This window comes from Dendropsophus ebraccatus, chromosome 3, assembly GCF_027789765.1.
Source record: "Dendropsophus ebraccatus isolate aDenEbr1 chromosome 3, aDenEbr1.pat, whole genome shotgun sequence".
Lineage (NCBI taxonomy): Eukaryota > Metazoa > Chordata > Amphibia > Anura > Hylidae > Dendropsophus > Dendropsophus ebraccatus.
Window position 1 is genome coordinate 139,329,963 of NC_091456.1, and position 14,268 is coordinate 139,344,230.

The window sequence follows — 14,268 nt, forward strand, 5'->3', positions numbered from 1 at the left end:
CAATTACTAGACTGGGAAAACTCTTTTTAAGGATATTTAAAGGATATTTATAAGGATGATACTGATGTTTATTCACAAACAATTTCTATAAGCTATAAAATATGAGCAATAACTACAACGCATTTGTTTTCTTTCTACAAGCAGAGCCCTTGTTCACACTGTCCAGGTGCAGGCATTACCTTCATTGCTCTTCTTTCTCTTGGCCTCAGACAGGTCTTTGTGATACACCTCAGCACACTCTGGAAGGATTCCCTTCAGTCCAGCATTAGGTGACTGTAATGCTACTAATGTAAGCTGAGGCTCGTCCTTTTCTAAAGCCAGATTAATTTCAGCTACACCAGCCGCCACTAAACATTAATCAGAGGAAAAATTAAGAAAATTTTAATTATTTTCCAAAACCAATAGATTTTCATTTCATTTCATTTTCATTTTGTAGTAGTACTTAAATATGTTGTCTCATCTTCCTCCACAAGAGTTACAATTCAAAATTCTACTAAATAAACATGTAAGCAGCCCCTAGTGTTAAAGGAGAAGTCTGGCGAAAAATGTTATCAAAGCATTGTAATGCCCCCCAAAAGTTATACAAATCCCCAATATACACTTATTACGGGAAATGCACATAAAGTACTTTTTCCCTGCACTTACTACTGCATCAAGGCTTCACTTCTTGGATAGAATGGTGATGTCACGACCCGACTCCCAGAGCTGTGCGGGCTGTGGCTGCTGGAGAGGGTGATGGCAGAGGGATGCTCAGTGTCCCTCCAGTGCCCTGTGTCCCTCAGTGTCCCCCTGCCATCATCCTCTCCAGCAGTCACAGCCCGCACAGCTCTGGGAGTCGGGTTAAGCGCTCTACCCTCATCCTCATCACTCCGCAAAGAAAGGTGAACAGGGCCCGAGATGTACTCCGCTCACTAAGTGATGATCTCCCGGGACTGTACATATAGCAAGGGGGTCTTTATCTATAGTAAAATAATGGATCCTTAATGTACGTAATTCATCCTCATTCATGGATAATGTGATACTGAAAGACATAAACCACCTTCCCTTCTGTAGTCCCTGGAGATTATCACTCAGGGATCAAATCACAAAACAATGTAGATAAAGACATTACATCACATCTATAACCTGGTTAACTGAATTGCATCTACGTTTTCCAGAAAAAACTTTGCAACTACTTGATTATTGTGTTTTTTGGCATCTTCTTTTTCTGGTTAAACACTTGTTAGCATTTTAACAGCTTTAACTTAATATGATTTTATGCGCTTTTTATTGACACAGAATTTTGCATCTGTATTATTTTTATCTGTACATTCTAAGATATGGTACAAAACCACGTGTGTGTATGTGTATTCCCGTTGGTTACAAAAACATATATGTGTGTATGTATATTCCCATTAAAACCATGTGTGTGTGTGTGTGTATGTGTATTCCCGCTGGCTAAAAAACATGCGTGTGTATGTGTATTCCCATTGATTACAAAACCATGTGTGTGTGTATGTGTATTCCCGTTGGTTACAAAACCATGTGTGTGTGTGTATGTGTATTCCCGTTGGTTACAAAACCGTCTGTGTGGTGTGTGTGTGTGTGTGTGTGTGTGTATGTATATTCCCGTTATAACTAAATTCCTGCCTGCGCCCCACGTTGGATTTATCAAGAAACGCACGCCTCTCAATAAATCCTGCCATCCTGTGGCTGTTGTGCAGCAATCTCACAATATTGCCATAGATTTTCACAATGATTTGCCCTTGCTTACAGGAACATGCCAGCCAACTGGCTTACGGGATGATCAAATTTGCTAATTTTAGCACAAATGAGCTGGTTTGTACATAATGTTGCGATCTAGTTGTGTGATAGACAAGAGGTATAGACAGGGTTACCAGTTGATTTTTGGATACAATAGCGGTAAGTGCACACAATAGTGCAGTGAGCTTTATCTTTCATATCCTTCCTAAGAAAACCAACCATGTGACAATGTAAATATTAATACTGGGTCATCCACTGCATAGAATCCAGCTTTTACATAATTCTCTAGAGATAGACGATATAGAATTCTGATCAGGCTGGCATTCCTATATGTTATATTGGTTCCTTTTTAGTCCCATTGAGATAATGTCACTGGACGTCTGTCAGCTATAAATATAGCATCTTACTCGCAAAGTATTGTACATGTCAGCTGCATTTTCCATAACACCTGATGAACAGCAGAACAAGAGGTAACAAGTTCATATACTGCCCATATACTTCTCGGTCAGCACATCCTACTAATACAGATGAGATCAGACAACCTATATATTGATTTCAGTATGTCTATATGTTTTATAAGGGGAGAAGCCCCTTCCCCTATTACAGTAAGCAGCAAACATAAAGCAGACAAGCCTTGATGTTTATGGCCAACCTAAGATTCCTGCGGTGACACCAGAGTACATGGTAACACTGTAGAGACTTTTCATTCCTTTTCGAGGGAAGCTTTTGCAGAAGTATTTTTAAATACTTAAAAAAAAAAAAAAAAGTTGTCCCAGCTTTGTCACTATACCGGATGTCACTATGTAAACACATGTCCACAGAAAGGATGTTTTGGATACACTGTATAGGACTGTGGAAATCTTGACGTATTAGGAGTCTTGGCATCTCCACACAGTAAGGAATTAAAGCATAAGTCCTATTAGAACATCACATTGTGTTCTGTTATATAGTGACAAAGCTTTTGTTACGTAAAACCAGAAAACTTAATGCAATGCTAAAATAGGGCCTTGGAGCAGGAAAGATACCCATAAATAGTCACATGTCTGTAGTTTTTCCCCATAGCAATCTTTTCAGCAAGGCCAGAGTATAAAAAAGTTAGGAGAGACAATTTATCTGAGGCCTCTGAAATGTATGGGTCTTCCCACTCCATATTGCTGCAGTAAAGTTATCATGAATTTTAAAGTGTGTCTGGGTATCATAAATTTAATTTTATATACTGTCACTTTTCTTGTTACACTGCTAAACACAGCATACACTGAAGTATCAGGGATGTGCAAGAGTTAAAACTGCTTTGTATTTGCCACATCCAGTGGTCACATGACAAAAATGTAAGGAGTTTGGTCACTTGACCTTCCTACGGCAGTGGCAGTGAACAGGGAAAGGTTACAGAACAATAGGGTAGAACAGGTATGTATGAATTTCCTTTTTTTTTTTTAAAGCAAGGGCAGCATTGACATCACTAACAATGTCTGATTATTAAGCCATGTATGGGCTCGGTAACTGAGTGACGATCTAGCAAATCAGCGCTCACTTACTTGGAAATGTAGGGCCATGTACAGCGCTTAGTCTACCCATCTCTACCCTGGGGGCTGGAACTTTCTAGTCCGAAAAGTTGTTCCTCCAACTGTGTAATGTTTTCTTCAGTAAATTACACTGCAGTTTGCCAAATCTGTTAAGAGTCCTCTACAGCAGAAATTAGTCTAACTAGAATGTGTATATGTGTATTCACATCTCTACTAGCAATGCAAGAGCAGCATACACCACCACTAGCAACACTAAAATGATCAAAAGCTTACTCCTATTGCTTAACAAGCAACTTTTAAAAGGGAAATGTGACCAAATTTCTTACAATGCCATGTCAAATGACACTGCGTCTCAGCTATATACTGATGATATACATCGCAATAATTTTTCACGGTAGCCCAATGTACACAAGCAGTGTATATTTTCTTATTGGGTAGCTATAGTGCACTAATATTGGTTTACTGGAGTGCATTACTACTACACTGCCTTTATATTATACTTTTATTTGTCCCTGAATGTTTGTAATATATTTTTCCTGATCCAGCCCTCCTATTCAGTAGACTGGCATATTTTTGACTTTTGATGTAAAAGCAGAATATATTACTTACAGAGACTTATAAAAGGTGTCCTATATAGAAGAAAGCATTTTTCCGTTATTAACATGTGATTCCAATTAGGAATGGTCCGAACCCGAACTCTCTGCAATGATTCCCGCTGTCTGCCCGCTCCGTGGAGAGGGTGGATACAGCCGGAGGACCGCCTGGAAAACTGGGATACAGCCATAGCCATAGGCTGTATCCCAGTTTTCCAGGCGGTCCTCCTGCTGTATCCACCTGCTGCAAGGAGCGGGCAGACAGCGGGAATCTGATGCCGAGAGCTCAGGTTCATACGAAACCGAACCTCAGCAGGTTCGGACCATCCCTAATTCCAATGTTTTTTTTTATTATTATGAGCATTGCATTTAGTAGGTGAATCCCCCAAGTCAGAATGAGGGCAAGAGAGATCAGGAAAACTACAGGGATGTCAGATACCAGACTATTTCCATACTAGCAGTAAACTGGATACCACTGGGTCCAACAGACAGACTAAAGACTATTATTTCCGCTTTGCTGTAGTTTGCTATGGGTTTGATTTCCTTACCAGTCATCTGTTCCAACAATACTAACCCGACTACCTTTAATAAGTAACAGAACTTTACCCCCCCCCCCCCCCGCACACACCTTACATCCTAAAAACCTGGCATTGCCATAAAATTCAAAAATTGTAGCCCGAGCACTGGACATTATACAGATAAAAGGAAAAGCAAACATACCTCTGTTAGCATCTAGTCTGTTCTGGTTGGCATCATTGATTCCATTCTGTATTTCATCCAGCCACAGTGCAGCAGACTCGTCTTTAGATTCCTAAAAGAACAGGAAATGAATAGAGATGTGCCAGGACTCTCATATCAAGTATAATTCTAACAGCCTGCAACTACTATAATAATGCATATGTCTTTTGTCCAAAGTTTTGAAGGGCAAACCAACCTCCGCTTCCAGATGTGTATTATTAAAAACAAATATATGATTCCACATCTTTTTTCTAGTACAGGAGCATCTGCTACTGGAGAAAAGTCGGCAGGGTATATAAAGACTCTTTACCACTACTTATAGGGGTATTTAGCTTAAACCTAACTTTTAAGATGTTGCTGCCCATTGTGACACCAACAATATACTTGTTATTATCTATTCATTCTGCTTCCTCCAGTTTTGGTCTGTTGCTTTCTGCTAAAAAGACACAAAAAACTGTGTGTGAGTTTTTCTCTACGTCTCCCCCCCCCCCCCTTCTGAGATGGCTCATGTAAACAAGACTGCAACTTAGTAGCAACTTTGTAATGCCGGACGGGATGATCACAGTGAGATAGTAAGCAACTTGATCTCAGATCTTGATGCCAGCATTACAAAGAAGCTACAAAGTTGCAGATACAGCCTCCAAGGAACTTGTTTACATCAGCTGTCTTAGAAGGGGGGGGGTTTCTGAAGACGGAGAGAAAAACTCACAAAGTGTTTTTGGTGTCTTTAGCAGAAGCAGCAGCTCAGAACGGGGGACGGAGATAACAACAATAAGAAATAACAACAAGTATGGAATGAATTAGTCTCACCAAGGGCAGCAACATATTAAAAGTTAGGTTTAAGCGGAATACCCCTTTAATATGACCCAATCATGTTGAACAAGCAGTCAGAGTTGCAAACATCATAGCATTAGAGCAGATTGATAAATAGTGTTGAGGGAAACTAATATATATATAATGTAGTCACATACAGATCGTAGTAGTCCAGTAAATGGTCTTAATCAGTGACTGACAGCTATCTGTCAGGAACTGCAGGGCTGTCTGAAGCCAACCCGACTCTAATGAAAATCAACAAAGTGGGCCTGCCAAGGCCGGTAGCCCCCACCCCCCCCCCCAAGTGTGGCAAACCTCCCAATTAGCATAAGGATGTAACTACTAACTGCATGGGAACTGTGCAGAGGATGAATGTAAGACACTTACCTTCATCCTCAGCACTCTATGCACAAAATGGACATATCAGCAGGTTAGAGCTTTCTAACCTGCTGATCATTTTCCTTATTTTTTTTTTTCCTACCGGAATACCCCTCTAAGATTAGGACTCACACATGTAACACAATGACTAATTTTTTATGTCAGTTTTTGCCTCTTAGAGGGTATGTAGAAGAGACGTTGCTCTTATAGTCAGGTTCTATATAAAGAGCCATTTTTCATAAGAACTGGAAATTTCAAAAGCATTACATAGTTCACATAAGTTTGTGCCTCACAGTTTCACATGTTTACCCCCCAGGTATGTTTCAGCCTGTGCTTTCATGTTAAAAATGACAGATTATAAGAATTCACTTTTATTTCACCCTTCACCCTCTGAATAGGACTTTCCAAGAAGCTCATAATAAAAAGGAAGCCAGTACTGTAAGGGTGCCTTCCAGATAAATGTCCCGAGGTGTCTATGAGTGGAAGAGTGGATATCCTGTATTTACAAAATCAAGAATTTACGGAACAAAAAAAAAAAAAAAACTGTACTATTCCCGTAACCATCTCACGTCATATGCTACAAGAGTGTTTTTAAAAAAAAAGTTTTGCTGTTCCAGAAAACTGAGCAAATGTGTATGGACAGTATATGGTAGATTTCTTCAGAACATTATTGCATTTGATGCTGCTGATACAGATGCAGGGCTCTAGGAAATCTCAGACCATGTTCAGGCTGTACTTCCAAGATAAACATTGGATACTGGCCAAAAGGTATACCAACAAATTTTGCAACAGACTTATTCATTTTAAATGGGTTATAAGGAGAGCAGAAAGTCTATATGTTCTGGTCCCTGGCACTTCACTTCTGCACTATCTTGGAAGGATAGCATTCAAAAAGTGGGTGCCAAGTTACAATCATGACGCGAAGACAAAGCTATGTACCTTGTGTAAAAAAAAGGGTGTTGTGCAGGTTTCTTTCCTCTCTGTGCTCACTCCTCTCAACCCCTCCCCTCTCCATAAAGCATAATGAATACAGAAATCCTGCTTCTTCTGAAGTGATGGGGGAGCTAGAAATACAGCTTTTTGAGTACAGAAGGAAACACGTTTGCTAAATAAATCCTATTACAGAGGTTCTTAAAATCGCTTGTACTATTGATGTTTGTTTTCAGAAAAATTATATTGAAATGACAGTTACGCTTTAAGTCCTGTTAAAAAAATTTATAAGTTAAGTGGAAAGATCAAAAGTAGTTGCTAATTTACTACAATTGGTCCTTTAGGGTGCGTTCACATGTACAGAATCCGCAGCAGATTTGATGGTGCAAATTTAATGCTGTGTTCAGTTATTTAGATGAAATCTGCTGCAGATCCACAGCAGAAAATCTCTTGTGTATCAGTTACGTGTGAACGTACCCTTAAAAGAGATTTTTTGCATGTTGCTGGGGGTGACCCAAGATAAGAAAAAATACTCGATCCCCACAGGTGCTGTTCAAACACCTTCTGATCCCTTTTTATGGCCACTGCTTTCTTGTTTCTGTGACAAGACGTCAAAGAAAACTGCCTGCTCAACAAATTATCAGCTGCAGAGGAGTTCTGCCTCAGTCAGTAATTGGCAGGGTGGGGCAGTTCCTCCTAAAGGCCCTATTACACGGAGCGATTATCGGCCGTTACGGCCAATAGTCGTTCCGTGTAATAGAAGGCAACGATCAGCCGACATGAACGATACAGCAACGATCTGCTGCCGTCGTTCTGTGGAATAGGAGCGGCGGCAGCAAACCACTGTTGTATGCTATGGGCTGACCGGACGATCTAGCGATCACCCGGGCAGCCCCCCCCCCAGACTTACCCGCTTGCTGCCGCCGCGTGTAATAGCAGATGCAGTGAGCGCGGACAAGGAGTAAACGAGCGCTGATAGCTCTCGGTTCCTCCTCATACTCGCCCTGTGGAATAGGGGCTTAAGATGGCTAATTACAGGAAGCATTGATAAAAGGAGTCATTGCAACAGCTGCAGGGAATTAGCGTAGGTGAGGACTTATTTTTTTAATGCGCCCCCTGCCATAGGTAGAAAAACAAATGATGTTCTTAGACAACCCCTTTAAAATAAAGCATACAGCATACCTTACGCTGCATACCTTTTCGCCAGTATACTAACGACATACAGCCTGTGGTATGTACATACACTTAGGGCCAGTTCACACTGAGGAAACACGGCGCAATTCAGCCGCGCTCAGTGTCCTGCTTTGAGTGAATGGGAGAGCACACGCCTGTCCGCTGCCGCCACTCTCCGCTCAAAGAATGAACATGTTAGCTCTTTGAGCGGAGAGCGGTGGCAGCGGACAAGTGCGTGCCCTCTCCATTCACTTACAGAAGCACACTGAGCACAGGGGGATTCCGCAGCAGAAATCTCCGCCACGGAATTCCGACGAACTTGCTCAGTGTGAACTGGCCCTTAAGATGTTTTTAAGCACATTGTCCTGCATTTGCCGGTAAACAAGTAACAGGGAATTTGACTGACCTCTTTGGAAAATTCTACTGAAATGAATTTCTACAATTGCTGTTGAAACATTTTCAACGCCTTTCACATGGTCACTTATAGAAAAGAAAGGTCCCCTTTTTCCCTTATCAAATTATGTGTTACACAATTTCAAAGAAAAATTTAAGTTCTCATCCAACTGCACTAAATACAATCATGAGATGGCATATTGTTCATGAGCTTACGGAAGATTCTGTTCAATGATAAGAACGGTTTCATTGTATTTCCATAGTACTTTGTCAGGGTTATATGGGGACTGCAACTAAATTAGCAAAACGGAAGAAAGCCTTTTACTACTGCCAATTTCTGAAGTGTTGCTGGAGGCATAAGAGCCAAGTAAGAGAAGCAATTGTTAACCAAGACACAAAATGAATGGCGGTCACAAATGCCACCATGACTAATGATGGTATGGGATGGGACACAATAATAAAAAAAATTAAATTATAGGTTATAATTTCCTTTTTTATTACACACATATAAACATACACACACATATATATCCTAAGCTAGAATAATAAAAATGAAACTATAAAAAGGCAGACTAGATGGACCATCCATCTTACATTTCCCAACACAGAGGGCTCTGTAGGGCATTGTGCTGCTCCAAATGAGACCCAAAAATTGGACCCCACCATTTATTAAATTAAAAGTTTTAGTCTACAAAGTTGCAGGTAGGTGGCGCTGTAGCATAGTGTGCTTTGTTGTTTTCATAGTCATGTGGTATGTGTGAAGTCACCGGGGTATGAAGTCATAGTTCATTACGCTGTAATAAATTAGATGCCACAAGTCATGTTGATGTAGTCTCAATGTATTTTACTATGGTATGACATATGTAACAGTTTGTTTCACTGTGATTAAAAATCTCTCAATTTATACAGCTGGGAGAAATGCTGTTCACGTCTATAAAGGAAGGAAAGGGAGCAGCTGCCAAGCACTTCTGAAACTGCTTATCTGAATAAAGACAATAGGAATCAGCAGGGAAAATTCAGTTTCCAATGGAATTCCCCCTTCATCCGAGAAGGCTTCTGAAGGATCATAAAAATAAATGCTTAGTATAAATGCACAAAAATGTCCATTGAATTTACAATAATCCTAGACATGTAAGCATAGTAAAATCCTGAAAATATACTACATTTTGTATTTTGTTTGCCTATAAGCATGATATAATTAGAGTCTTATAAATAGTTATTGCTCTAAAGCAATTACATATTTACCCATCATCATGACTACTGCATTTAGAAAGGAAGTGACTCACTACCATTCTAGTGAGGATTACTGCCTTTATTAACCGGAGGAACAGTTCACGGAAGCTGGGTTAAGCTGTCAAATTCCCTATGGTTTTTCTTCTAGACACCATTCATTTCTCACCTGTTTTTCTCCATAATATGGGTGGGTTCAGACTACGTAATCCGTGCGGATAAATTCCGGCTGATTCCGTAGCTTGTACCCGTTCACGCCGTGCGCTTCTCTGCCCATGCCATAGACACCATTCTATGCACAGGGGGATTCCGCATTCCCTTGAAAGAACTGACATGTCAATTCTTTCGGCGGATAGCGGAATCGGCCCGCCGATAGAATGTTGTCTATGGAGCTGGCAGAAAGGCGCGCAGCCATGAGTATGTACTAGCGGAATTTATCCATGCGGATTTCGCAGTCTGAACCTACCCTATATGTATATTACTCCATATACTTCAAGTAATTTATGGATGATAGTCCAAAAATCTCACATCCAATGAGCAATAAGATGCCATATTGTCTCAAGTCTCAAAACATAGGACTAACCAGATATCCCTCCAGGGAAAGACCTAGCAAAGGGTTGGCTCCCACCAGAATCCTACTCCACACTGATGAGGGGCAACACCCCAAAACAGCTGACAGTGGATAGATACCTGGCTTTAGTATTCCCCTTGTCATTTTATCACACTCGTAATTAAGTTGGATATTGATTGAAAGGGCTGCATAATATGATAATTTTGGTTGTCTCCATGCAGGAGCCACCCCTTAGCTAGTTCCTTCCCTGGAGGGACATCTGGCTAACCTTTTTGAGATTCATAACTGTGGCTCCACAGACTTTTTTGCATATTGAGACTTCCTGTATTGTGCGCTTTAACTAGCAGCCAACAGTGTTTTCTTTGGCTGGTCTCCCTGAGATCAGTGATCTGTTTGCCATATTGGTATATGATCAAGGCAGAGGCGCACTCAGCCACAGCTGGGGTATTTAAAGGACTAGAGAAGTGAACAAAATCTTTGTAAAAAAAAGTCTAAAAATGGTCCTGAAAACACATCTAGCGTAACGGCATAAGCAATTGAGTTATAATCATATACTTCGTGGAATTAGGTAAGTTAGTATTTCCTATACTACAGCACCAGATGTAGAAATCACAAGGGGAAATTAAATCTATACAAAATTACCCTCACTATCAGTATGGATCAGTGAGCTGGCTCAGCAGTCACACATATCAGACCACACCTTAGTTACCTTATTTATACCTACAGGTCTCATATCACAGCTAAATACACCAAACAATTCCTGGTTTACCTTTCTATCCAGAAACTCAGATAACCTGCTGTGCTTAAGGAATGGGGAACATGGGTCCCTGCTTATTTTTAGCGGTGAAAGGAAAACGTGTTAAGTGATTGACTATGTGTAATATAATGTAAGTAAAGAAGCCGCAGCAAGAATACAGGACCCTGCAAGAATAGAAACAGGTCTGTTCTTAAGTGTGACATAGTAGAATAATGTCCTGTGTTAGCCATAGAAAGCATTAGAATAGTGAAGAAATCAGGTAATATCTTTTAGAGGCTAATTATAAGCCTTCGGGAGTCTAGCCCCCTTCATCAGACATGATGTAATACAAAACTGAATTTACAGACTTATATACACACTAGACAGAGATCATCAAAAGATTTTAGACTCCCAAAAGCTTACAATCAAATATACTGAGTTTGCCTCTAAAAGGTATCACCTGACTTCTTCACTATTCTACCAAGTGTGACATAGACGTCTTGCTTCAGTACAATATACTGACATGGCCCTGGCATTGTTTCGCTTCATCTGGGGTTGTAAAATGGACTGAATAGACTTTTATGATTACAGAATCCCTTAAGGGTGCCTTCACACATAACGGATCTGCAGTGGATTTGGCGCTGTGAATTCGCAGAGACATCCGCTGCGGATACAGAGTCTTTCATCCCTATGAGAACACATACTCGCAGCGGGTTTGACACCCTGCTGTGAGTATGTGAGTTAACCCCCCGCAGCCCGCCACTGAGAGCATACATTACCTGCTCAGCGCCGCGGCTGCATGTGAGGCTCCTGGCTCCGGTCCCGCTCAGCCAATCAGTTAACGGCAGCACTGATTGGCTGAGCGGGATCAGAGCCAGGAGCCTCACATGTAGCTGCGGCGCAAAGCATGTAATGTATGCTCTCGGTGGCGGGCTGCTGCCAGTTAACTCACATACAGCGGGATGTCAATCCCGCTGCAAGTATGTGTTCTCAAAGGGATGAAAGGCACTAGATCCGCAGCGGATGTCTCTGTGAATTGCAGCATGAAATCCGCTGCGGATCCGTTACGTGTGAAGGCACCCTAAAGGTGAGAAATGAGTTTAGAACATCCTGTGGTAAACCTTTTAGGAGGACTAAAGAGGTGTAGCTCTGCGGCAGGTCCAGATCTCACTTTTTTCCTCCCTTTGGAGGGGGCTCAGCTGGGACAAGTAGGAAAGCTCTTTCCTTTACAACTGCCATACTCCCTGGTTTTATGGGTATGTAACACAATTTAATGCTGGTATCACATATGGTAGTTTTTTTTGGAAAACTGCCACTGCAGTTTTTGGGCCAAAGCCACAAGTGGATTCAAAAGGCACAAAAACAGTAGTGGCAATTTTCCAAAAACTTGCATGTGTCAATTTAGCATTAAAAGGCACACTAAAGGCCCTATTCCACCAACAGATCTGATGACAGATTATCTGCCAAAGATTTGAAGCCAAACCCAGGAGTGGATTTGAAAAGAGGAGAAATCCAGTCTTTCCTTTATGATCTGTTCTTTGATTATAGTCTGTTTCTGGGTTTGGCTTCAAATCTTTGGCAGAAGGCAAGCTCCGGGACCTTACCTTTTCCTATGCCAATGCCTCATTGGCTCGTTGCCACCGCCATTACTTTGAATTCGGCAACAAGCCTGGCAAGACCCTGGCCCGTGCGCTTCGGGTCCAAAGGTCTCGCTCTTTTATACCTTTCATATCCTCTCCGTCGGGCTCTAAACTTTCTTTAACCTCGCACATAGCGGAAGCTTTCCGTTCATACTATAGTGAATTGTACAACCTTCCACCCTCAATGTCCTCATCGGATGCTTTGCGCTCGGCGATTTCCGACTACCTGTCGAGCTCAGGCCTCCCCTCCTTGCCGGATGAGAGCGTATCCCTATTGGAGGCGCCTATCACGTCCACGGAGTGGAACTGGGCTATCAAATCCTCCCTGTCGGGGAAGGCCCCCGGCCCTGACGGGCTCACGCTCCCATACTATAAAACCTTCTCTCCCCTGCTCCCTGACCACTTTCTAGCGGCCTATAACTCCCTCTCTGCCGACTCTCATCTTCCCCTCGACTCCCTGCGTGCCCACATTACAGTTATCCCCAAGGACGGAAAGGACCCCTCCCTTTGCCAGAACTACCGCCTTATTTCCCTCCTGAACCTCGACTTAAAACTCTTTTCCAAAATCCTTGCCTCCCGCCTCACTCCACTCTTACAACCCATCATCCACCTAGACCAAGTGGGCTTTATGCCCACCCGAGAGGCTAGAGATAACACCACTAGGGTCATCAACCTCATATACTATACCCACTCTGACTCTCCACCAACAATGCTCCTCTCTACCGACGCAGAGAAGGCCTTTGACAGAGTTGGCTGGCCCTTCCTGACCGCCACCCTCCAGCACCTTGGGCTGGGCCCTCGTATGCTGGCCTGGATTGGCTCTCTCTACTCACGTCCCTCGGCTCAGGTCTCTGTCAACGGCCTTCTCTCTTCTCCCTTCCCAATACACAACGGTACCCGTCAGGGATGCCCACTCTCCCCCTAATTTTCATACTGACACTGGAGCCCTTCCTACGCCATGTCAGACAGAATTCGTGTGGGGTCGGCCACTCATAAGGTAGCAGCCTACGCGGACGACCTTCTCTTCTTTCTCACTCACCCTACTGTTTCTCTCCCCCAATCTCCTCTCTGAGCTTACCAGATTTCAAACCCTTTCCAACTATAAAATTAACCTCCAGAAGTCTGAGGCGTTGAACCTCTCCCTCTCTCCCTCTTTGGCCTCCACTCTCGCAGACTCCTTCCCTTTTCGCTGGTCGAGTTCTTCTCTATCCTATCTAGGGGTCCAGCTTACCCCCTCCGTCTCCGATCTCTTCAGGGTTAATTTCCCTCCCATGCTAAGGAAGATTGAAGCGGATTTGTCTGGGTGGCACCGTTGCACCTTCACTTGGTTTGGCCGTTGTTCCATCTTTAAGATGAACATCCTTTCTAGACTTCTGTATCTTTTTCAAGCCCTCCCGGTGACGGTGCCCCTGAGCTTCTTCAGACAACTCTCTTCTTTACTAACTAAATTCATTTGGGCCCACAAGCAGCCCAGAATAGCGAAATCAGTTCTGTATCGTCCAAAGGTGCGTGGTGGGCTGGGCCTCCCCAATATCCTTCATTATTATGTAGCCAGTCATCTCGCCAGGGTGATAGACTGGCACCGACATAGTTCTTCCAAATTATGGGTCGACCTTGAAAGGTCACTTGTGCCCCTCTCCTTGTTGGCAGCTCCCTGGCTTCACAACTCCAGTAGACTGGTCGGGCCTCACCCGACAGTCGCCCCGACTCTTAAGCTCTGCCAGAAGTATTTCTCCTCGGCCTCCCTAGCTCCTCACCCATCTCCCTTGTTCCCGGTCATAGGCTCCCCCTAGTTTCCGGCTGGAAC

The 14,268-nt window shown here is 42.7% G+C and overlaps 1 protein-coding gene across 2 annotated transcripts in view; it reads right to left on the bottom strand.

Annotated features, from left to right (window-relative positions):
- The window catches only part of IQGAP2 (IQ motif containing GTPase activating protein 2), a 195,886-nt gene that overhangs the window by 37,404 nt on the left and 144,214 nt on the right, over positions 1-14,268 (bottom strand). For both annotated transcript variants that reach the window (XM_069962769.1, XM_069962768.1), the window contains 2 exons: positions 4,580-4,670; positions 180-347 (listed from right to left, as the gene is read on the bottom strand). In XM_069962769.1, coding sequence (XP_069818870.1) covers positions 180-347; positions 4,580-4,670 — 259 coding nt within the window. The remainder of the gene's footprint in view (positions 1-179; positions 348-4,579; positions 4,671-14,268) is intronic.